General features: G+C 35.9%; 1 protein-coding gene across 2 annotated transcripts in view; it reads right to left on the bottom strand.

Moving 5' to 3' along the window:
• VPS35L (VPS35 endosomal protein sorting factor like) overlaps positions 1-26587 on the bottom strand; it is a 55520-nt gene that overhangs the window by 12328 nt on the left and 16605 nt on the right. For both annotated transcript variants that reach the window (XM_026858858.1, XM_026858859.1), the window contains 15 exons: positions 25917-26010; positions 24516-24593; positions 24034-24156; positions 23279-23325; positions 21018-21129; positions 20695-20811; positions 20249-20302; positions 19743-19823; positions 18850-18912; positions 17709-17794; positions 16585-16665; positions 14119-14182; positions 12022-12120; positions 11131-11208; positions 9821-9935 (listed from right to left, as the gene is read on the bottom strand). In XM_026858858.1, coding sequence (XP_026714659.1) covers positions 9821-9935; positions 11131-11208; positions 12022-12120; positions 14119-14182; positions 16585-16665; positions 17709-17794; positions 18850-18912; positions 19743-19823; positions 20249-20302; positions 20695-20811; positions 21018-21129; positions 23279-23325; positions 24034-24156; positions 24516-24593; positions 25917-26010 — 1292 coding nt within the window. The remainder of the gene's footprint in view (positions 1-9820; positions 9936-11130; positions 11209-12021; positions 12121-14118; positions 14183-16584; positions 16666-17708; positions 17795-18849; positions 18913-19742; positions 19824-20248; positions 20303-20694; positions 20812-21017; positions 21130-23278; positions 23326-24033; positions 24157-24515; positions 24594-25916; positions 26011-26587) is intronic.

Here is a 26587-nt window from a genome sequence, read left to right as displayed (position 1 = left end):
GGATAACACTGTTTCAAATATATTGCATATATAATAAAAAATGAGCACACCATTCAAAATCGACTTTTCTAAAGAAATGCTTGTGCCAAGAGAATAGGGAATCCAAAGAGGGGAAAAAAGATCATGCTATCCTGTTTACGAATTCATTCACAAAATGCTGTTAAAGTTACAAGAAAGCATGGACAACTTCTATTCTCTAAGTATTTCTCATCATTAAAAGTAAAATACTAATATAGTACCAGAAGCTGAGGTATTGCTGATTACCTAGATAAAATTAGTCTTTCCAAGAATCACAGTACAGGAATTATGGAAACCATCCACCATTATGGCCTTGGCAAAATAGCTATTAAGAAGTTTTTCATAACTCTCATAATTTTTTTTGGTAGAATTAGAAACATAAACACCAGAATATCTATTCCTCAGTTTAAGTAGTTAATATTCACTAATTAAAAACATTTTCCCTCTTACACTAGAAGGCCTCCTATATATGCTAAGAGTTCACAAAAAAAAAATTCCTGACAGCAACATTATTTTGCACTTTCTCCACTACATTTCAAAATATCCAAGTATCCAAATCCCATTCAAATTTTTTAGCCATATACTTCAAAGCATCCTTAAGAATTAATACTGTATCTTTATTTTACAGGAACAGAGACTGAGGCCATGAAATCAAATTCTAGCAAAGAGAAAAAGCGAATTCTTGGTGAAAGCCAAGAGCTGTTACATGGCTAGGATGGAGATACCACTGACAGGCGTGCATGGGCATTTCCCGGAGTGCCGCTTGTTCTGGAAAAATTCATTTGAGCACACAAGACTCCAAGCAAATTTGCTAAATATAGTACCAACTGCTATCTAATTTAAGCTTATGAGGAATACCAGGGAAACATGTGCTTTGGAAAAAACTATAATTCTTCTGACTCTTGTTTCTTTTCAGCACACAAGTGCTTAAGCCCTTCTGAACTTTCCAGTGCTTAGAACGCAGACCCCTTCAGCCAAAGATCATAATTTCTTGTATTCTGCACATTTAAGGTGAAAGTATATTTTTTACTTATTTCAAACTTTGTGTAAGCTTACACAACCAACCCAAAGGAAGGTAAGTAATCTTTCTCTGAGCTTTATCAGGAAAGCAGCAGCAGATGTTCATTCTAGCACAAGTAAATGAATCGCTGTCACTTCCACAGTTGTCTTAGCAAAAAAAAAGTACATGCCCCACATCACCATATAATAAAAACATGTGACCAGACAAATGAAAAAATGTGTCTCAGAAAATAGTCTGCATACCAAAGTACCCATGTCTGTGCAGAGAATACTCCTGCTTTCTGAAGTTATTTCATAATGGGTCTCCACAATGAAAGAGAAGAGCTGCAAAGTACCTCACCTTAATTTACTGCCTGCTCTCCTAGCACTCAGAGACATTCTCCTCTAAACTTCTGCCATAGCACAAAACAAAACTTCTTATCTTCACTATGAATAACTGCAATTTGACTCAATTTACTCTCCTTGATCTCCCACTGCTGCATTCTCCTCTGGAGCCCAGCTCCTCCGCAGGTGCCTGCTGCTGGGAATGAGGAGAGACCTGTCCACACCACCGACTGCTCACCGGGCCCTGTGCCCGCTGTGACAAGCTCCTCTGCCGTTCCATCATTTTCTTCCCTAACCCCAGCAGTCCAGCTGCCGCCTCCCTGCCGTCTCCATATGGCTGCTGTCCTCTCGCCGCTGCCGCAGGCTCGGGTTTGCAGGTCACCCTGCAACCCCCCCCGCTGTCGCTGCCTCAGCACAACGGGGAGATGGCAGGGCTCTTGCCCCCACACTTTTAATTCTCCTTCCTTGCCTCATCACCCTTCCCGTGTCCCCCAAACAATGCAGCAAGGCAAGCCAAAAAAGCAATAGAGCATAAAAGCAGTTAGTTGCATTGTCTATTAAAGAGATGGATATTTTACTTTGGTCCAAGTGCTGGCAAAGGAGAATATGTTCATTTTGCCACAAGTTCAGCCAATCTATGCTAACCACAAAATGGTTCTCACACTGGAACACTAAAAACACACTCACCCAAGGTATACGTGCCTTGTAAGAGGGAGAAGGAAAAAAAAAGTAAATTCACATTAATGCAAAGGTTTTGTTAGACTTTGCAGAAAACTGTCCTCCAAACACTATCACCCTATTCACTTGTAGAGAGGTGTCAGAGTATACATCACATGCTCTGAGTTTGGAGGAAAAGTTTACTAAATAGGTTGTCACAGATGTGCCATTTTCTTAATAAGTATGAAATTAGCATAGGTATTTAATTCTGAATTACATAATTATGAGGTTATGCAATGGTCCTTTCTGTATATCTTTTAAAAGTCAATTTAAAAAATATTACTGTAAAGATGTTTCAAGAGAAAACCATACACCTGCTTTCTCTGGCTTCCAAAGGTATAAAGAGCCACTTAAAAAAGCATCAAAAACCACAACGATGTTATGTCCTTGATTTAAAAAAAATAAAATAAAATTTAAAAAAGAAAAAGATAAAAAAAGGCTTCTTCCAGTGAAGGATGCTGTTTTCTTATCTGCCTAAATTACGTTAATGCTCCTGAAGTGAGCCACTGTTAAGTTGGATAAGGGGAGAGCAGCCTGCACATTACAACAAATCATCATGATAAAGTCTTCCCAGACTGCTGTTAATATCTTGTGCAGTGCTCCGAACATGACATACTTCATGCTTCACTAAATTTATCCTTTCACAGCAGCTCCTTCATTTTGGTTGTCCATAATCCCATAAATCTTTCCCCTGAGCATACATGCTGACCTTCAGGCTACAAAAACTAACAGTCTTGGATGTCCAAGTCAGCACTTCCAGTAATATTCTCCTACAGAAAAAGCAAGTGAAATTGGTGTTGAATATTTTGCTGTTGTCAATATTCATGATGGTATGTACACACACACTTAATTATACATACACACAAATATATGTATCTCCATATATTTCAATATATTGATCCTTCTACATATAAAAATTTAGCTTATGTTGTGTTTGCTGCATCTGTGATAGTCAATTAAACTGTACTAATTTAAGATTTCAGGCAAGCAAAAAGACAAGGAGGAACAAAGCCATTAAAGATGGGAAAACAATTAAGCTCCTTAAGTCCACCTTCAAAGAGCAAACAGGAGTGAGTTTGACATACCTACAGAAACTATTTTTAGTCACAGATACAATTACACAAGGCTAAGTCCCCCCAAAGGACAAAACCAGGGACCATACAGAGTCTTCTGCATTCCACATCACCTTTGTGTCCTACAACACTGTCAAGCATATTTTAATACTCTGAAGATTTTGCTTCCACATCTGACAGATGGAAATTTAATGAAGCCTTGTAGTCCAGTGCAAAAAATTAATGGGAAGCAAGCATGAAGAGTTTTTTGTTGTGCTTTTTTTTTTCCCCCCTATTAAACAAATTAACACATTACTGTTTTGACAACCAAGCATTGGAAACATTTGGAACTCCTCCTCACACTGGTGAGGTCACTGTTAGAATTTTGTCATATTGTTGAAACAGGTTTTTCCCTTGAGCTATGGAACATTCTCCATCTTAAAAATCCTCTACACACCACTTCCCATCCAGAAACTACAAAGAATTATTTGAAGTAACAAAGATGAAATAAGAAAATGAATGTGCTGCTGCTTGGTGAACTGGAATGTACTATGTTAATTCATACTACTTCATACTATGAATTAGCTGCAGGTGAAAATGTAATTACGTGGATGAAGCTTGCTAGTTTAAGGAATATCTTGAGTATAGATTGTTAGGCCTTAGTACCTCTAACGGCATACAGAGGAGTAAGAGGAAGAGAAGATTCATACAGGGTGATCATATAATATGAGCAAGAACACTGGATACAAGATATTTTATTCTTAAACTTTAATCAGTAAATGCAACACCCCCCCCCTTCTCCCCCGACAAAAGCCCACAAATTTCACCCTGCCTCTCTAAATTCCATGTAATCCCTAAAGACTCTGAGGTGAAGAAGTATCATCCGCAGTCTTTAAAGAGAGCTCCATTAGTAATACTGGAAACTTTACAATAATAAATGCTATAGTTAAATACTGTAGTTTCTCCTTGTTATTATGAGGTGAAGAAAAAATAAAAATCAAACAAGTAGACACATGGAAAAACATCATACAGCACTGAAGAGTCAATATGTTGTTTGCAGAGGGAAATCACTCCTCAGAAATCTCTCAAGTTTTCCAAAGAACCAGCAAGTTTGTGTTTAAAAGCGACCCCAGAATGCAAACACTTAGATTTTTAAAAAACATTTAACTATGTCCCTCATACAGAAGGCTCTTACAACTAAGCTGACAAAAGGTAAAGAGAAAAGTCCTCCTGAGGATTCATAACTTAATAAAGGACACGGTGGAGGGAGAAAGGAGCAGGAATAAGAAGTTTTCACAGTGGAGTGAAATGATTACTGCGTTCCTTAAGGTTTTGCAGAGGGACATGTCCTTACGATGAGCTGGGAGGTGACAATGTTTGCAGACTAGTCTGGAACGTGACTGCAAATCAGCGCAGATGGATCTCATGATTCTGAGCAATAAAGCAGCAGATGAAGTCTAATATTAGTAAGGCATGCGGGGAAAGAAACAGCCCTTACTATAACTATAGAAAGATAAGCTCTAAATAGGCTATTTACACTGATGACAGATTTTGGAGTCATTATAGATGGTTTCCTGAAACCTACATCCTAAACAGCTGTCGAAAAGGCAAGGCAATTTTAAGAATCATTAGGACAGTAATGGAAAACTGAGGTGTTATTGTATCACTTATATAGTTGTTGTGCATTTATACCTGGAATACAGTCCTGATCTTCCCATTTCTGAAAGGATAAAAAGAGGATAAAAAAGGTGCTAAGGCATGGAACCGTTACCTTTATTAGAAAATATTATATTGACACAAATTCTTCAGAAACATCAACTCCATCATCTCTTAGGTAGCATGAAGAAAATGAATCAAGAATGACTGAATTTTTCACAGTATCACTAGTAGATCAGCTGCACGCACTGTAAGACTCAGATACTGTTTAAAAACCATACAGAAATAAATCTCTAAGTAGTATTTTCCAAGTAGCATGTAACCGTGGAACTCACTGCCACATGAAGTTACAAAGGCCAAAAAGTAAAAATTGATTAAAAAATTAAATTCCTAAAGATCGGTCCATCTATTTCATTAAATACTGTGGTCCATATGCAACCTTTGTTGAAGGATGTATTTAGACCACCTGCAGCTGAAAGCTAGGAAGCATCATTCTACATTATTGTTTCCTGTATGTCCCCTTAGTAGATTCTCCTAGACACTTTTCAAAAACGGGTCATGGGCTAGACAGACTTGAAGAACTGACCGACTGATAGGAAATGCTAGTCTGAAAAGCTTAGAGGTGTCATCTCTCTCATATCATATGGAAAAGCTATTGGCTGGGATACAGAGAGGAACAAGAAAAAGCTCATGGGAGAATGGGAGAAGTTTCCAGCTATGGAAATCCCAGATAACGGTACAAATCATAATTTTGTTCAAATAAAGCAACGTTTAGTATTACTAGTAAGGAAAGCAGTACCTCACATCACTTTTTTTTTCCAAAGTTACTTTGCTGCCTTAAAGAAAAACAGTATTTAAAAAAGGTAACAGAGACAGCACATAACAATCTCACCATAGAAGCATGAGCCAAGCAGTGCCAAAATCTGAAACTGAGAAAACTTCTGGTTCTTATTTCTCTAAATTCTTTACCTCAAATTCTCTCTATGTATATCCTATTTATATTTTTCAGGTCTACAGAGATTTCAGGAGATTAGGAAGGAACATTAAAAATTGTTATTTAATGCTACTGAGAAAATATACTAAAACATTATTAGATTATGATTTAAAATTACTTATTAGATAGTCCATACCATACTTTCTCCAAAGTGTGGCTGAAGCCTGTCATATTTAGAGAACATTCATGGAAAAGTAACATTTTCTGAAGCAGAAAAAGAAATTCCTTTTGCAATCTACTAGCGAAACTGTGCTTCAGCTGTATTTGAACAACAGAACAATTATCTAGGAGTACATTAAGTACTGTATGCTTCAGAATTAAATTCATTGGCTAAACAAAGATCTATGTCACTTGATTTGGAGGACAGATTCTCAACTTTTATAAAGTTTTATGTTTGACAATATCCCAGTGAATTTAGTCACACAGAATTAGTTGAATTACTTTATTCACTCAGCATGTTACTTCTGAAGCATGGCAAGGATTTCACATCCTTTAAAATAAAAATGCCGCTCAACGCACATTACCAGAAAGTTGCATCATCTCGACCCACCTGCTGAATGCTGTGACCAACAATTAAAAAAAATCATGCTGTCTGTTCTTTGACAGGCAAAAGCAGCATTTCCATGGGGAGGAAATATGTGCAATTAAAATAATACCTATATCTCAAAAAGCCGGAAGAGTGACACAACAAAGCATGCATTTAATCTCAATTTAGTCCAAGCACTCCCTGTGACAGAAAGCATGACCAACGGGAATTTATTATTCTGCGTTGGCAGCATGCAGCGTTGTGGCTCAGTTAAAAAAAAAAAAAAGAAAAACGCATCTCTAAAATTTAGCATCTTCCTTTCTAATGTGTGCTTTTAATAGGCTCTCCAGAGAAACAAGCTATGCATCCAGGACAAAATCACCTAAAACATTCTAAATGTAATTACAGATTCATTTTATTTAAAGCACCTCTTGGAAGCTGGAGACAAAAGAGACAATAGTCTTGTTTAATTCATGTTGAACAGCATACCTGGACAGACATCCGTCCATGTATTAATACCGGACTTCTCATGAGCATATAAATTCGTGTTTCTGACCCAATTTCACTGTATTGAAGAAAATCTATTAAGAAAAATTAAAATTACAGTTGTCTAATACTGAAATACTTGGGTGAATTCAAACATGCACCACACAGTTGCTTTGATTAACAGTGTGGCAAATCCCAGCAAGCAAGACTCTGATTTGATAGAGGAAACTGGAACAGTGAGGCACTAGGACTGATGGTTTACTACTGCTGCCCCTTGAGACTGGGAATGAGGCAAAACCCAGACTCCTCCAGTTACAAACAGATTAGCTGTGGCTCTGCAGGTGTTGGTAGTTTATCAGTGCAATCCTCAGATTGGCAGACTTTACTGTTATGACTTGTACATCCTCTTTATAAAAAAAGCAATATTTTAAATTGCCCTTATCTATTCCAATAGTTAATTTTGTTAGATATATTGGCAATTTAGAGAAATCTTCCTATTGCCAACAGAAGTCTATCCTGTGAAATTCAATTTTGTTATATGTTTAAGTGAAAACTCAACTCACTGAAATAGCTAGACTCCCTGTAGGAACCTAAAAAGAAAATTTCCAAGAATTTAACTCTCTAATAACAAAAGCTGTAATCTTTAAAAAAGAAACTGCATGTACATGCACACGTGCATGCCCCACTACTGACTGAGCTATCAGATCAGGTACATTACCTTTCAGTTTTATTTCTCTTCCCAATTTTAAACCAATTAAGCTAATTCCAATCAGCATGAAATCAAGGTTACATACAAGGCTCAATTTCACTTCCTAGCCTAATGCTATCATTAATTGCACACTCTTAAAACTTCACTTCATGCTACATTGGTTTTAGTAGATCAGTGTCTAATTGGCATCAGTTAACTTAAGTGACTGGATTTAAATTTGCCGTTATGAATTAATCAGTACTACCCATACACATGAAATGCATTCACTTGAGATACAGTTTAAACTCTGTTAAAAGTAATTTTCAAGGACATGTTATCTGACTATGATTCATGAGAATATACGAAGACAGGTCACAAAAAGTGTCCCAAGACTGGTGTCACTGTTGCCTAACTGTTTAAACACATGCTAAATTACTCATGCAAGTGACATATGTCCGAATACAAATTTTGCCCAAAATAGCTTTTCTAAAGGAAGCAAAAAAGTGTTTAACAATAAAACCTTGGTAAATGAAATGAGTTACTAACACCAAAGTTTTGCACATGCTTCATTTCAGCAAAAGCTGAGATGGACTAAATGTTCCCCTCTCTAGCTTTTGGGTCTAAAATGCAGGAGACAGTGGTTAATTAATAAGCATTTTAGAGACTGAGTGCATAATACTTTGCATATACCTCCTACCTTAAAAGATTTCAGAATGGGGAACCTATTCATTGTTTAGTGAGTGCTCTGTGTTCACATGTCGAACAACAGCTGTGTACGTTTGTATGAACTCACACTGACGAAACTGGACAATTGCTGGGGCCCAGGAGTCTCACTCAGATAAGACTTGGATCACAAAAATAGCGGAAAAGCAGTTTACAAATTGAAAGATTATTAAATCACAAAGTGACTTCCCGCATGGGCAGGGCATAGTCCTCAAAGACCAAATATTACAGAAAAACTGCTTTGGATTTGCTTCCAACAAGGGATGCACTGCAACACAGCAACAATAACCAAAATTGATACAAAGGATGAAGCAAGCTGGTCAATTAAACAAAACACCATAGGAAGAAAAAGAGAGTCAGTTTTGATTAAACACTGTTATCTACAAAGAAACTGCACAATACTAATTGCACAACAATAAACTGCAGATCTTTTATTTGCACAACATACTTGGACACAACAGCCAGCTTTACTTTAAATCCCTCTGCTTTGCTATATGGGCAGCATCAGATTCAAAACAAATACAACAGTCACCCTAGACTAAAAAGTATTAATCAGCATCCTAAGTCAGCTTGTTTGTGCAGCTGGAACTTACTGGTAAATGCAGAGGTTGGAAAACAAGCTCTCGTGAAGAAGCATAGAGCCAAACAAAGAATTAATAGCCACAACAAAAAATGTTGCAAAGTAATCCAATTTATTACTCTCACAGCTCCACTGAAAACATGTAAAGTAAAGCATTTACCACTGGAAAGCAGATATCTAAAGTCAGTATTAAAATTGCAAAACAAAGTAGAATGACATTTCTTTAATAAGGAAAAGGTAGATAAAACCAAGAAGTATGAGAATACTTTCTGTCTTCCATTTGTGATACGAACAGAACAAGATCACATTAAATGGGCATACAGACATAATGCTCATTCTGGTGCCAGAGTAGCTCCATTTTTTTTCCCCAAATCACTTTTTATTGGAATTTCTCCTTATATAAGACTGAGCTAACCGGATGGCTAAAAACTGTACTTAGGCCCTGGTTCAATCAACAAATGTGATCACAAAAAAGAAAATGTATTTTTTCATTCTTCATATTATCTGGTATCACTCCATTGTTTCACTCTGATATAGTGACATATTTTCTTAGCTAACTGTTTATCATGACCGTGCTTTAATAGCAAGTTTCTGGTCTCATTGACCTAAGTTTTAGTTCTTTTCCAGCTCACTATAGTAGTTCACAGGCTGACAAAATCCTGCACAGGTGAACCAGTTTCTTTTTCCACTCTTACAATAAAGCACACCATTTCTGATTAGAGTGCTTGCATAGTTACAGAGGAGAAAAACATTCCATGCTTTCCATTATTTTAAAGTAATATAGTACAAGCTACCTCACAGCCATGACTATCATCAGCTAGAGTCAGCTAGTTATTTAGATCACAGGATTCATGTTAGAATTGAAGAATTACTTTAATAAGACAAGTTTTCACTGTAACAATGCTTGAAACAGGACTGTATTTTAATTACATCATCAATATAATTATATAACTTCTGATTTCAGCCATGTTATTATTCATAGTTAGAAATATTTCTGAGACAAGAGAACCCTTAAGGAGACAAATCCATGCCTTACCTTGTGAAAGGCACTGATTTGCCAGTGCAACCTGTCCGGAGTGTAGATACAGGTTAAGACGCGTGAAGATACTGCTCAGAGATGGAATTGTGATGAAGCAGAAGGCAACACAAGCCTAAAGCAAATAAAAAAATGAAACTGAAGAAAACTCTTAACTCAGAGTTATAGCAATCATTACTGATTTTCTACACAATTAGGAATCACAGTTAATTAGTTTTGGGAAAGACTTTCAATTAAAAAAGAAAGTATTAGGTGAAGTTCAAAATCAGCAACTTAAAATTTTTCATTATTATTTCAATAATTATAACAATATTTATTATTAATAATTATTGTTATTACAAGTAGATAAGCTCAAAATTTACTCTATGACTAGCTCAAGGAGTTTCTCTCTCCTCACATAACCAGCTTGCAACTCAAGACCAAAATCTAACTAGAAAAGCAGACTACTGGTCCTCAGGGACAATCCAGCTGTCAAACTGATCAAAGCAAGTGCATTGCGTATGTTTGGGAGGAAGCAGATCCCATGCAGCATGCTGCAGCTTTAGACCTACTGCGACATCCCAAATACCCAGGTGGAGCGAGTAGCTCCCAGGCATAGAGGCTGGCCAGTGTCACCCAAGCTACCCTTTGTGCAGGACGTGGTGCACAGGTGCCGTGAACAAAAATCTATTCATTAACGGTAGCATATGCAAACACCTTCCCAACACACGAAGATAAAGGCATCTTAGTTGCTATGTTTCAGGTGAGAAGAGAGGAACACAAGGAACTTCCACAGCCTATGCATAGTTCAAAGCTCCTTTGAACATACCTATATAGATTTAGAGGCACTAAAGGAGCACTTTATTTGAAATTCAAATACTGATTTCAGCATATCAACACTGATTCTACAAGACTGAATTTAATATTCTTTTCCCTCTCTCTTCCATTCTCTCTTTCCCTCTCTCTTCCGTTCACTCTGTGATTTGAGTTACACAGAAATTTAGGATTTTATTTCAAATATAATTTGAAAAGCTGAGCTTTCTAGAATTCACGCAAAGACCTCCAATGATCCTTCCTTTAGAGAGGGAATCAATCTTGCTGCTTCTTTTTAACAAAAAGCTGCCATTAGATGGTTTGTTGTTTTGTTTTTTTTTTTTCTTAAATGGCAGCGTTTGGCTTTAGAGAGTAAAGATCAATGGTAACAACAGAAAAAGGGACTACAGTGTCATAAAATGCTAACATATTGTTTTTGCAAAAATTATAAACTTAGGTGGCCATAGATAATACTATCTGTTAAGAAGGCAAGCTCAAAGTTTGTTAGTCAGTCCTACCCTGACAAACGCAGCAGTCTTTCTGGAATGATTTCCTTTCATCACTTTTCTTGTTTCCATTGCTAGCTGGTTCACAGACTACACAAAACCCAAAAGTAAATCATTAAGAAAAATACACAGATTAAGAAAAATACACATGCAAATAACAAACTTAATGTTTTACTGCATGCATTTAGAGAACAGAAACTATCAAAAGGAACCCTGATATGGTGTGCCCTCACTGTACTGTTTAGTTTTTTACTAGAGAATTTTAGTGACTATTCCTTAAATCAAATATGACTCTGAAGATTTGTGAAGGTAGACCTGTTGATTTATTCAAGGATTTAGATCACCCTTTCTTCCTAGCTATAGTGCTGTCATCAGTTCCTTCCTGGTATAAAAATCATAATTTCTAGCTAACACACATTAAAAAACCAAAATCAATATAATAAAAGGGTTTAAGAGAAGATACAATGTTGCAAAGGAATCAGATGCAGTTAATGCTCACCTGACATGTGACTCAATACAGTAAAGAGATTAACCATCCCAATCACAGCAGGACTCTGCCTGTATCTGCAGCCAGACACAGTCTAATCTCTCCTAGATGGAGGATTATAGAAGAGAGAACCCAAATTCTGAATGCACAAAAGTGCAATTTATTTTATTAGATATGAAATCTCTTCTAAGATAGCCAGTTTTCTTTGTCGCAATGATACCACACATGCCTGTCAAGCAAGAACTTCAGAGAGTTTAGGGTAATAAAATGAGAGATGAGATCAAAGTCTACTTTAAAAACACCTGATAAAAAGACTTTAGATTTATTTTGACACAGACCAATAATCTGGGCAGGGAATGGGAAGACTGCAAATATATCCCCACTTACTAAGATAATGGAGATAAACCGTAGCTTACATGAATCAACTGGACTAGAACAGGCTCCAGATTGCAAAATGTTGACCTGGCTTCAACATAGAAACTCAGCTGCTGTTCAAAGTCACGGCCAAATGAAACCTATAAAAGACAAAAAAACCCAACACCCTAGGTTTTATCACTGGAGGCCATTAACCTTAAGAGATATAAAGCTGTGTGAAGCTAAACCACAGATATTCAAAAGTCAAAATCCCCATATATGGGTAAGAAAAAACCCCGCTGACAACAAAACAGCACCTAGAGCATCTGTGTCCTTTCAACTATCTGCTTTCCAATACTTAATCTTCAGGGAAACCTGAAAGTTTCGCAAGTGTATTTTTTTCCATACTCCACACGATCTTCTACTTTGCAGATAAAGCATTTATCAAGAAACTAAAATGTAAATCCTAGATTTATGAGGTGTTTTCAAACTAGCAGAATTCCTGATTCTTTACAGAACAGGGACGAAAGCTTGGTATAGTTCATACTTCAAAAGCAAAACAAAAAAACCTGAGAAAAACAGAAATACATCAGTGAATCTCTATTCATATACCTGTAATTTCTAAAGGGCCTCCAAGAAAAATTAGCATTTTTTTAACTGGATATACCAGTAAGAAAAGCAGGAGTTTCCTCCAGTTTGGTTAATAAATATATGTTTATATAGTATTGCAAAAGCCTGTAACCTTGTATGCTGGCAGAAGAGAAATCAAAAACCAACTCTTGTGTAAGAACACCCTACTTCCAACCCTCCAGATTTAAAAAAACCCAAGTGCTGTCAGCTGGAGTGTCTCAGCTGTCAATTAAAAGCCTAGCAAGAGAAACAGTCTCCAGGCAATCTACATTTATGTATTCAAAAAGAATTTTTTTCTAAGAGAAGATTGCATTATTTATCATTTCTCAAGCCACATGCAAAAGAAATTTTTACAGAATTAAAAATTGCAATTAATCCATACAGTGAAAGATCAAAGGAACTGCACCAGAAAACAAAGGATTTCTTCTTACATTAGACAACTGTCTTCGCCTTTCCTCTATTTTACAACTGCTGATTCTTGAGTCCTCATCTCAAGAAAAACTCCTCTAAAAATATAAATTTTCCACAAAAAAGTCTGACTGTAAGGATGACTGTTACAACTGCTTTTCCACATCTTAATGAGTGCTAGTTTAAAATTCATAACTAGTCATTTTGCTTCTATGGGATTATTTTTTTTTCCTCCCTAAACCAAGACTATAAAGCCACATCAAATATTATTCAATGTGGGAAATCCTCCTAAAGGAAATGATACAATATTATACAGCATATAAAGTTTAGAGCAAAATTATAATAAAAAACATGTTAAATAGGAAATTATTATAAAGAAACCATCTAGAGATAAATTCATAGAACTGCAACAAAGAGGACAAGTAGAGACAAAGCCTGTCAGCCCTGACCACATGAAAGAAAAGTCAGGCACTGAGAGTACCTGGTTACAGAATAAAAAAGCTTGAGAACGTCTCCCTGAAAGAACCTGACATCTCAAACACAAAAGTCACAAACAAAAGATGTTATTGGGATAAGAGGGAGGGAAAGGTTAAAAATTAATTTCAAGACAAAACAATTGGAGTTTTTGTGGGACTACTAATTTGATGATACAAATGATCTTATTTGTAAATTAAGATAAACAGAGGTTAAGACTAACATATAAGCTATATTTATTTTGTGTTTTTTAAAGCTGGTACGGGTTCCATACAGAGCTAGGTGAACCTCATTCACATTCATCAGAGACCTCTCTGTAATAGGCAAGACTTTAACTGTTGTTTAACTTTTAAATACTTATGAAGTTTTACAAGAGATTGAAAAAAAATAGCAGAAAATGATTAAATAAACAACAGGTGCACTTTAAACTCATACTGCACCATGTCAGCTTCAACACTATATGATATTACTTTCAGTACACGCATACTTATTTCACTAAAATACAACGGTTTGGTTTTTCAATGGTCTTAAGCAAGTCAGACACACAGTGTGTGATTCAGCTACAGAGGCACCTGTTTCTCATGGGGATCTCATGAAAATCTGAGCTATAACGTACACCCCAACAGTTGCACACAATTGTCACTCACCATTTTTATGAATCCATTTATCAAAGCTGCTAACATTCTTTTCTCATCCTCAAGTGTTAGTGCACTATAAGAGAAAATGTATATGGTAATTTTAGAATACTGCTTATCTTATTATCTGTAAAGGTTCAAATGATACATTTTAATTTATACAACATCACATCCATATAAAATATTTATGACACATGAAGACCACCAAGCTTGTAATTCTAGTTATAAAGCAATCAAACTAATTTTAATATGAGTGTATCGCCAAGTCAACCATGCAAACTAAATTCCAAATTTTAAAAAAAGGTAAAAATTGCTAAGAGAGTCTTCAGATTTTACAGAAACTCAGACTTTGGCAGAAAAAGGAAGCTAAGCTAATGTTCTTTACTGCAGCAAGCAAGTGGCTTTAGTCTTGTGTTACAACATGAGAACTTGAGTAGGAACTGATTATAAAAACCTAAAGAAATGAGTAAATATTTAGAAAAAAGTTATCCTACTTAAGGGTAAAAACTTTAAAAATACACTTTAAATAGTATATGTAGTAGTTAATAAATTTATTTTATAAACAACATTAGGTTACATGGGGGGGGTGGTGTTTGTTTTGGGTTTTTTTAGTTTAATTAAGCCTAACACAATTTAAAAAATAATTAACATTACCTTGTTACAGTTCTCCCTTTTTGATGTTTTAGTACCTGAACTAAACTGATGTGTAAAAAGTTTCAAGATTACCACAGATACCTATTCTATAGCAACAGTCCAAATATGATTTGAACAAATTTACATCACATGAAAATCCACTAAGTTAAACCTGTTTCACCAAAACAGGATGAACAAAAAGTTAAATTACAATAAACTAACACAATTTAATCCTTTTACTATTATATACTTGGCTCCAGCATTGACCTTTAGTGTATCAGTTACCAATTTCCTAGCTCAGACACCAGATGGGAGGAGAACAATAGTTATATTATACAAACTCGGTAAAGGAGGAAAGAAAATCTCAGCATGATTAGCTCATTAGTGCATTGCCAATCAAGAGAGTCAACTGATGGGCTCTGAAAGGCTCAGAAGACTTGTAATGAGATCTCTGGGTCAGTTATAGGTTTCCAGTTCAATTCTGAATCAGACCCCTACCAGTCTAAAGGCTGTTACCCTCCAACAGCTGTTACCGGGGTCAGCAAACCCTACACAATGGGTTGGGACTTTTCTGAACCAAGATGTAAAAATAGATGCAGGAGTTACTCTGAGATAGTTAGAATTTATAATGATTTGCCAATAAGAGATGACAGAACAAAACCAAGCTATCTTACCTAGGCTAAAAGAACAGCCAGTTTAAGGGATTTTAAGGACCCCAGTAAACTATCAAATTGTTTTGGCAAAATGTAAGAGGAAGCACCAAATATGGATTGCCATTAACTGCTTGATTTTTTTTAATAAGCTGTTTTAGCTTCAATACATTGTTCTATTTAAAGGTTGAAGTGGCTTTTAGTACAACATACAGCCAAATAAGGTGCTCTAACCCAAAATAAACCACTCTAGCTGGTATAAATTGGAATTACACACCAAATCTGGCTTCTTTATTGGCAATAAATCTTACATTCATGGCATATCAAGGGTGAGAAAGTTACAAGCTCTTTTACAGTGTCTGCCATACTAAGAGACTAGGCTCAGAGTGCCAAAAGAAACAGTAACCTCACAATTCTACTCAACCCAAACCAGAAGAAAAAAACTGAGGTTTTTGCTCTTAAGATGTAAAATTTGCAGCATTGTGATTCTGGCCCTATTTTCAATCAGATACAGATTTCTGCGTGATTTTTGTAAGTTACTTACAAATCACAACTTTTTTTCACATCGCACAACTGCTATTCAGTGAGGGTACGACAGGGCACCCAGGATCCCTAGCAAACTGGGCACTCAAAGTCAAGGGGATAAGAGAGATGAGAATTTAGAAGAGAGACACAGATGGTTCAAAAGCTTCTCCTCTGTTCTAGCTTCCCCTACTCATGTTCCTAGAAATCTTCAGGTGTCCTTTTAAAGATTCCACACCTCTCTGTAACACCTGGAAAAAGTGGCCCCAAAAAAAGTTACAATTGAGTACGGCAACCTGTGCTTTAATAACTACATGTTAACTTAAATCTCAAAACTAGTTTATTATTCACTATAACTCAAAGATTACATTCATTTCACTCTCAAAAATATTTTTAAAAGATTGGATTGTTTAGTGTGTCTGCTTCACACTAGAAAACTCTACAAAACTGTTGCTACTTTCCTTTTAAAATTCTGCTTCAGTATTCAAAATAAAGCAGTAATTAAAAAGCAAATGGTATGTGCTGCCACTTCACTGCACAGCTCTTCCCTCACCACTAACTGGATTCATGTCTTAATCTACCATGAAACAAACAGCCTCAGAAATGTGAAACTGTACACCAAGCAGCCAGACTTTGCATAAACATTTATTAGTATGAGTAAAATTAATCTTACTTTACAGAATCATGCATCGTCTTGCAGATATGCAGAAGAGCATTGAGTATAACAGGATCCTTTGTAGACTCCTGCTGATGCCTACAAAATGTTTTAGAAAAAGTGACAAAAAAATCCTGCTCCATCAAAATGAGAAACAGTGAATAGAATAATATCAATGTAACACATAATTCCAATCATCAGCATCATATGACACCACAGAAGCTTTATATTCATTTTTTAACCAACAGAACTCCAAAGACCACACGGTTAATAGATGTACAACAAATGCCAGTCAAGAAATAGTCATGATGCAAGGAGCTTTACTGCCAAGCCACAGAATCTGACTCCTTAAGGGACACAGCAAGCTAAAGATGTGATACACTGAGGCAATCTAAGAACAACAAAACTAAGCAATCCTAGATCTACCAAGTAGTCATATAGTTTCTCAGCTACTGAGGGACAGATGGGAAGGATGAATGTCATGTTTAGGTACAGAGTCACATATGCTGTGGACCACCACTACGCTGATTAAAGGGCTGCAGCATCTCTCATATGAGCAAAGGCCAAGAGAACTGGGACTGCTTAGCCTAGAGAAGAGAAGGCTGGCGGGGAGGGGGGGTGGTGTGGGGCTTGGCAGTACATATAAATACCTGAATGGAAGGTGAGAAAGAAAAAAAAAAAATGTTTCAAGGAACCTGCTAATTATTTGAAAAGGACTGTTTGACTTACAATATTTGAAGCTGAAGCCTTATCTAAGTTTATTTTCAACTGTGGAAATACCCATTTTTCTGTATAATGGAGCTTGTAACAAGAGTCTGTCTCTCTTCCTCCATTATACCAGGGTAACAGTTATGTGCTGTCACATCAGCTGGAATACACACTAAATTTCATAAGGCAACATAAATTTAAAAAAAAAGCTCAGAGAACAACTATGCTGTTAATCCACACCAAGTCAGCATCAATATGATTACTTCAATTTCAGTTTTCTTTCACAAAATTGACATATCTTTGCGTTTTTTCCCAAAGCTTGTGAAGGTGTTCCAGGCTAAGTGGCCTATATACTAACTCATCTTCCCTAGCAAGCTTTCAGTGTATTCGCCAGACCCTCCAGAGTGCATTTAATCTCAATATTCTCCACTTACTTAATAAAAGATTCCATAATGCACTTGCAAACCTCCACTCTCACACTTTCCTTCTGGAACATATCCAGAAATGGCAGGAATTTCTCCTGAAATTACAAATACATAAACAAGTAATACTAGGTATTTTACAAACAACACACTAAACCAATAAATATTTTGAATAAGTTTTATAATCATAGCTGTTTTAGTTAAAATTATTTTAAGCTTTTTGAAGACAGTAATTCATCTTGAAGGATGAAAGACTGGAACAAATGGAAAAGCACCAATGGCTAAAAGGTGTATCAATTTCCTGATTGCAGAGATCCAGAATAAAACACACAACACAGAACTGTTTGAAACAAATGTTGCAAATGTTTTAAAAGCAATCATATGCTTGAAACACTCAAGATCATGACAAATTCGGACATCTATGGGAACCAAAGGTAGGATATTAAAACCAACAAAACCAGGCCACATGCCAGCAACCATTTTGCATGTATCCAGGGCAACTTATGAAGATTCAAAACATTCAAATTTTCTTCAAAGATAGGGGTTTAAGTTGTTAAGATACTGAAATACTTAGCTTTTTTATCATCTCAATAATATAGCAAGGGTAAGCTTTTCAGAATTATCTGAGCAATTTGTGAACAAGACTTCAATTCCACAGGGTCAGTCGAATTTAACTCTTCAACTGGTTTCAGTAGTTTGACATCTGTGGTCTTTGCTCTCTTTCCCTACTTCATACACAGCCTCTGATCTAAGTTTCACTTTGTTTCAATGTCAAACTTAAGCCCTATGACAGAGTATATATTGTATATATTAAGTATATATTATAACATAGAAACAACAATCAGCGATTACATGAACACACACGTGCAAATAACTATTATTTTATCTTTCATTGTCACTCATGCCACAGTAACAAACTTAAAGAATTTAACAGCCTAAGGAAAGAAAAGTATAGAAAAATTTAATTAGAATAACGAATATTTAAGTAGTAAGCAGCAGGGAGCTTCCAAAATATTTCTGTCCTTACCTATTTAATAATAAGTTCACTCACATAGTGAGCTTGCAAACAATCTAAATATCCAAGTCAGGTAAATTCTCTTGCAGAAACAGTGCAAAATAGTTCTTAAAAATGTATTAAACAGAGATCACTTACCACTGAAAAAAGCAGGGAGAAGTCATAAATATAGGTAATAACTTTCTGAATAATTGACTGCAGCTAAAGTGAAAAAAATAAAAATAAAAAAGGGGAAAATTATTGTAATACCAGTCCATTAAAACTACGCACACCAGAGATTATTCTTCTCTAGTTATTCAAAGAAAACTGGAAGACACTTCAAGCATTCATTGATGTGATTTCTTTCCCCAAAGCAAGGTCAACTACAGCTAAGCTGTTCCTAACAGATGTTTTTCCAACATCTCTTCAGAACTCATATGAACAGAGGCTGACCAGCCTGTCCAGGCATTATTTGTTTTTTACTTTTTATAGTTAGGCAGATTTTTCCAATTTATAGTCTGCATGAGCTCCAGCTCTCTAGACTTTAAAAGAACACAAACAAACAAACAAAAAATCAGTTTTTAAAATATTCTTCTGTAGGCACTTTATCTACCCTCCAAGTAACCACAAAAACCTTCTTCTAGAACCTCTTCAACTAATCCATATCTCACCTACTATCTCAAGAACTGAACACAGTAATTCACTGAAGCCCTGACAATGCCAAGCAGAGATGGATTATTTTATGGTTTACTTTCGTTTAAACAGCTTCCCATAATTGCTACTTTTCAGAAGACCACTGTTGATGTAGGAGTTAACTATTGCTGCTTCTAAATAAATAAATTATTCTGGTTTAGCATTTCTCTCAACTGAAAGATTGATGCACAGGGAAAAAAGAACAAATCATAGCATTACACTGTTTCAAAAGGCTTCCCAAATTATAGCCAGTGCTTAAAAATAATTATTTTGTGGTAAGAGATATATGTTTAAGAATTAATTTCACCTAAGAAAATGCACATCAGATTTCTACAGATTTGGCAAAATAAATTCTTTACCTGTGGGTAAGCATCTTCAAATGCTCGATCAGGAGTCATGTGCTTGATAACATCAGCCAAAACTGTATTGACCTCTCGCTTCTGTGTAGTGAAAAATGAGATTACAAAATATAGTACTGAAATCAGCACATATATTGAGTCACTGAAAAGCAATTGGATAATTTATTTCCATTTGCAAAAGCATCAGCTTTCTACAGGGTTCTAGTTAAGCCAGCAACTTTAGCCATAGCTCCAGTAAATCCTTACTTAAACTGGTCCATCTGCCATTAAAATAAAAGGATAAGAAATATGCAGTGCTGAGGAGTGGTGAAGACCCCTCCAAAGTTGCATCTTTTGTCCCTATTCATCTTTCATGAAAAAAAAAAAAAAAAAGTTTTTTCCACTCACTACCAGAGTCCCACTTATATTGAATAGCAATAGCTTTTCCATTTTTAATACCAAACTGCTAATATAGCCATTTAGTCTGTATTAGAAAACCTTCAAAGGAAACAGTAATTTTCACATACCGTAAAATGTCTGCATGTATACTCCACCCACACTTCAGCACAGTTGATATAATCCTAGAAATACATGTGTCTTATTATTACCAATATTTACAGGGGGTTATGAGAAATACACTTGCAAAAATTACACTTAAAAGAATTAACTCTGAGGTATGATTCATGCAGACCTAAAGATCTGGTGCTAATGACAAACCTCAGAAGTTGCTTATGTAGAATTATGTTATGTGGAATTAAGTTATACTTAAGTAGAGCTCAGAAAAGGATCATTTTCATATGATCCATTATGAAATGGATCATATGAAGATATTACCAGGCATCATGTTTTTTGGCAACTGCGTGTATAAAAAAAGGTAAATCATGCCATGTTAAGCATATCCTTACACAACAACAGGCTACAATTTTGCCCTAAATACAGAATCAGTAGCGAATCAGAATGGACAAGAACTCACCTGTGGGTTCTTCAGCTTTGTTATAACCTTCCAGGCTTCATTTAATATTTGAAGGCAATCATTTTCAGGAGGATCAGCCAATGCCAAGTTTAATCCCAAGGAGCGAAAGAGGAGATGCTGGAAGTTAATGAGAAATATTAAATTAAAAGGAGAAGATGCATGTCTGTCCAACACTGCTCTAGCAGACCCACTGTGCAGAAAGATTTTCTGTATCAAACTACCTTTTATTTAAATGATGTGTAAATTACACAGGCAACTGAGAGTATAAAGAACTCTATCAGACAATGATCAGAAATTGTTATAAATTACATACATAAAGTTACCTTTGGGAATCCAGATTCATCACATTCCTTAATCATGCCAATGAAGTCCATAGATCTTGCAGCAATAAACTCTGCTCTGAATGCTGACATGACTGAATTCAACAGCAAAGCACTATAATGAACATAACACAAATCAATACACCTCAACACCAACTAAAATTCTGTTGTCACTTCATTTACATTCATCTGAACTTCTTAGACTAAAAACTGTCCGGCAACTATTCTAAATTTACAAAAGGGAGATAAGGAAGAAAAAAACCCCATAAATCAAGCTGACACTGATGCAGATTAATAGTGCATAAGCAAAACAAGAAAACATTAAGCCATCAGATACGGAAGGATAACCCAGCCCGTAGAATACTTGTTCCACACAGGGGGTTTTTTAGGCCATCATTTTAACAAATGTTTACTAGAAATATCAAGTAAACCAGGAGTAGCTGATACATTTAGGAACTTACTCTCTCTTTTTAACTACAGTTCAGAGTATACTTTGGCAGCAGGGCAAATCTCTACTGAAGTTTTCCTCACGTATGCATTATAAAAGTCAGATTTCTAGTGGCTGCATTGTTAGGATTAAAATAAATCCAGTCATTATCATACGATAACCAGCAATTACATATTTAGACATTTACGATTAATCATTCAGATCCATATTTGTATTACTGTCAAGCCAACGTTACCAATGGATGAGTGAACTCATTGCATTACTGGAAAACCCAGTTTACTGATACTGTTATACAAACGTAAGAAATAAAACCTAGTATCATTCATAAGGCAATTCCTTTGGGCAAACTCAGCCATGAGTTAGCAGAGAAGCACCTCATAAAACGCTGTGTCCTTCAGTAGTCTGAAACAGACAGTTTGAATACAGGGCAGTTTACCTTGAGGGAGATTCTATGGAGCACTTAAAACAGCTCAGCATCCTCTGCGTTTCTGACCGAGCACTAGCAGTCCCATCGCAATTTGACTGGAATGTGCATTTTATCATTAGACAAGTACTTCCAGTTCACTAGGTATATGCTTTGCAATACAGGGAAGCAGACCGTCACTTTTCACTTAGATGGTAGTTCATGGAACATACTGAGATTATTTAAAGATTTATATACTGATGCTTCTTGCTTTGTAATATTTTGACAGTCATGAGAAGACATAAAAACACAGAAGTCCACATTAAAAGCAAACGACCATGCTTTATATATCATCTAAACTAGATTATTCAGCTTCCCCATAAAAAAGACGTCCCAAAACCATTTCTTTAAAAAAAAAAATCCTCATTATACTCAACATTTTGTCCTTCCTTCAAAGAACAAACAGGCACAAAGCAGAAGCACCAAGCCCATCTTTACAACAAGAAATGCTAAAAGGTGATTTTAAAATAAGTTCCACAAAACAAATCAACACCGTACAAAATAATTAACAGAGCAGAGCACATTAATTATTTTTACCCAAATTATACACTCTGATACAATAACATCTTCACACCACATTTTAAAAATCACACTTTCCCCACAATCCTTAGCTCAGTCACAGAATGCTAATGCTGGCATTCCTCATTTAAGCGATTAACATATTTTAGTTCCTCAGCCATTGCAGAACTGGACTGTGCAAAGCACATCAGAAAAAAAAAATAGGCAACTGAAAACTTTCACAGAACTCAGCCTACCTAATACAATAAAATGAACTGAGATTAGCTCATCAGCAGGCCAAATTACATTCACATAGCTCAGAAAGTACATCCAAAACTTTCAGACCATCTTCCTGAACTACTCACTGAAGGTGATTAGTCTGCTCACAGAATTCTAGGAGACATTTGGGATACTAATTTAATGTTGAAAAAAGCAGTCATCTAAATATTACCATCTTCCAAAGGTGTCAGCTGCTTTACAACTTCCCTTGCAAAATGCATGCATGGGCTGGCTGTAGCCAAGGGAGGCAGGGGGAAAGGAAGGGGAGGAAAACAGAAAAATGAAGCACAACCAGGAATCAGAGACATGGCTGATGGAGAACACATTACATGTCCTAAACTTTGGCTTAGGAGCAATCAAGTTAATTAATTTAAGTTTTGCTCTACAAGTAACCTACCATATTTTAGAATTAATCTCTGGAAAACACACATGTTCATAGTGATGATTTAGCAAGTTCTGGGAGAACAAAAGCTATACTGTGCATCCAAGTGTTTTCAAAAGGAAAAGAATTTTACATTGCAGGGAGTCACGGGTATTCATTACAGACTCATGTCTTCTACATTGTGCAATACTTACTTGTTCCCCAATTTTTTGCATCTCTCCATCATCTCAGTAAGAAGAATCTGGAAGAATTATTTATTAAATTTAGTGAGTAGAGACTCTGCAAATAAATTCAGCTTTAGTTACTGTAGTGAAGTCTACTAAAAGCTGGTTTAATTATCTGCCCAATACATTCCAATATTCTTGTCTTATCCTTATTTACAACGCAAGATAACAATGGTGTAGCACAACATAAAACACACCTACTGGAATAGGTACAGTGGCATTTTAATCAAAAGCACCGTTTTATAGAAGTCAAATTTGCACTCCTTCAGCCATACCATTTCTCAAAGTAATTGCTATTTGCCAGCCAGGTCAATTATCTCTGTCAGGAGAGGTGAAGATTACCAAATCTCTGCCATAGAATGCAAAACAGTCTGAGGCTAAAATAGCCCATGGACTACATTAAGTAATTACAAAGCCACAGTTTACTCAAATCATTTTTATATCTGTATGACAGAAGAAACTAATGAATTCAGGAAATAAAGATTAAACTAGATAAAAGACAAGAAACAAACAGGAATACTGCCTATGAATTTAAAGTGCTCTAACTTGAGCTTTGTGAAAATGAATGTTCTCCTGTATAGAAGACAGAAACAGATAGTTGTATCTAGGCTCTATACTCGCTTTCACACTCATGTAAGTATTGACTGAGGTGGTTTTTTAACTGACAAAATTAACTCTTCACCCCAACACCTTCTTTAGTATCAAGCACTACCACGCTTACTTACTTCAGGAGCACGGTATGCAATACACTGCAAAATCCAGTCTATAGCAGGGGAGTATAGAGTCAAATACAAAGGAATCTCCACACACTGTACTATCAGCTGATTCTGAACTGTATCCCCATGAATCTGTTGAAATAAAAGACAAAAACATGTTGCTGTGAAAAGGTATTTAATAGGAGCTATGATAAACTGGCCAAAGTTTGTGTATGAATGGAAATGACAACAGACAAGATCACAAAGATACACAGATATTCTGAAGCACTCCTTGCATGCTGTGGAAAAAAAAATAAATCAAGCTCATAACATGCTGAATAGAGTGGTTTCAACTTAGCAGAATGTTTGTAAAATTTTCCCTATTATATCTGGGTACAGGCACTTTTCTAAATCTAAATTTAAGAACTTCAAACATTTTTTAAAAGTATGCGGTAGTCTGGTAAAGGAGTGTTATTTATGTGATTTTGCAAATAAAACCCCTATTTTCTTACTTGTTTAAATGTTAGAAGAAAGTCAAAGAAATTTTTGTTAAGGCTTTCTTTGAGTTGTGGTGCCACTTCCATCCCAACCTGTATTAAAAGAAAGAGACAGATTTTTATCTGCATCCATCACCTACTATTTGCCTTCAACTGTAAGACAAAAATGCATTTTCCAGAGAAAAAGTATTATTGAAAGTATTAATATAGTCTCAATAGCTGGAATACAGAAAATTAAATGCTTTGCATGACAATAATTCCTCTTATTTTAAATAAAAGTCAGGATTTTTATTCCAAGAAAATGTTCACTATTTTGTATGATCACCTTTGCCAACAAAAGGGAGCATGCCAAGCCCTTCCTTACTACATAACTGCAATTACTATTTCTAGATTATTAGTCCTAACTGCTCTATCATTATGCATCTCTTTTAGTTGCAGCAGTAGAAGGCAGATTGTGCACACAAACTGTTTTCTAAAAAGCCTTCAAAAACCTTGCACTATGTAGTAGGAATGATTAGGCTATGACCAAAATGCAGGCAATTACTGTATTTCAGGATTCAAATAAACTAAGCAGCTCATCTACCAGCATAAACCAGAGCTTAGCAATTACTTGCAGATGCAGGAATTCATATGAACACCCCTGACTAGTATATCAAAAGTATACTGGACAGTTTATTCAAACAACAAATACATCAGCACTGAACAAACTCATTGCATTTCATAATGGCAGCTGATTTCATGTAAGTATTACTAATTAGCAGCCCTACCATTTTCCAATTATAGTTGAGATCTTTGCCACTACTTCAAAAACGTATTTCACAAATATTTTTACACTATTGTTGACTTTTTGAATCATTTTAGGGTCTCTTCTTGGTTAAGTTTATCTTGGCTGAGCTGTTAAGGTAACTGCAGGAGTAGTTGCAGATAAGAACATTGCCACACTGCGCAGTCAGACAAAAATCCACTGTGTGAACACTTTACCAAGTGGCTACTCTGCCAAGAAGCTTGCCAGCCCTCTGCCTGCCACATACACTCTAGCAGTAAGAGAAGGAAGACAAACACAGGGAAAGTGCATATATTAACTATGCAAAGCAGCATCTAGCAATCAGACAACAGCATGTAGGCTCAAAGTCCAAGCTCTCGTTTCACTTAGGTCCCTAATATTTTGCCCTACCTGAAGATGAAAAACTGGCATAAGCAGCAAATATAATTCTTTTTGCTTATTATAAACACCTAAAGAAAGACTCCCAATTATTATAACAAAAGAGAAATTTTAATTTTTGGTTTGTTAGAAGGAAGAGACAGGCTGCTGACTACTTTAGATAAAAACAGTAGTTGAAAGAAATTTTCCTTTAGTGGCAGAGCTAACCACAGTAAATCTTTGATACAAATCTGAAGTGTTAAACGATAGCCTACCCTGCAAAGGTATGCTCTTGCATAGACTGCAACCAGTGGATCTCCAATTCCTCTAATCATAGACGTTAACCGTGGGAGACATTCCGAAATTCCCCTGTTAAGATTTTTCAGAAATAAAAAATAAGATTTAACAATCAATAACAGAATTAAATCACCTACAGATATCTTCAGTAGCTGCCTTGAAGACTGACAATTGAGCATGAGTTATAGAAACACCTACCAAAGAAGCAGCATATTAGCACAAAATTTTATTGCCAAAGTAAAATTTTATGTCTATAGTAACACATATTCTATATTAAAATTGCAGGTTTTGCCATTAGGAGTAGTGCAGATAGCCAGGTTGGATGCTTGGCTTGTAAAAGACAAGCACAACTGAAAAACGCCTCCTCCAGTTTGGAGTAACAGCAGAGCTATAGAAGGGCTGTAATTCAGTGTGAAGAAAGCCGCTGCCTAAAGCAGAACTGGCAGAACTCCTTGTATGTCTCATTTTCCCACAGGTCCTTTTGACAGAGCTCTACTAGTGCCTGGAGATGAGGCCCATCAATTCCAGTAAAAGAACTGCTTTTTAGGGATAATGAAGTTGTCACTGTAGTAGCAATTTGGCTTACAATACTCATTTCAAAATATAACTGAAAAAGGATGATTACGTGTGAAAGAACATTTTCAGCTCA

This window comes from Athene cunicularia, assembly GCF_003259725.1.
Source record: "Athene cunicularia isolate RWA chromosome 14 unlocalized genomic scaffold, athCun1 chr14_part1, whole genome shotgun sequence".
NCBI classification, from domain to species: Eukaryota; Metazoa; Chordata; class Aves; order Strigiformes; family Strigidae; genus Athene; species Athene cunicularia.
Note: the sequence above shows the minus strand (reverse complement) of the source record. Positions and strands in the feature narration are given on the sequence as shown.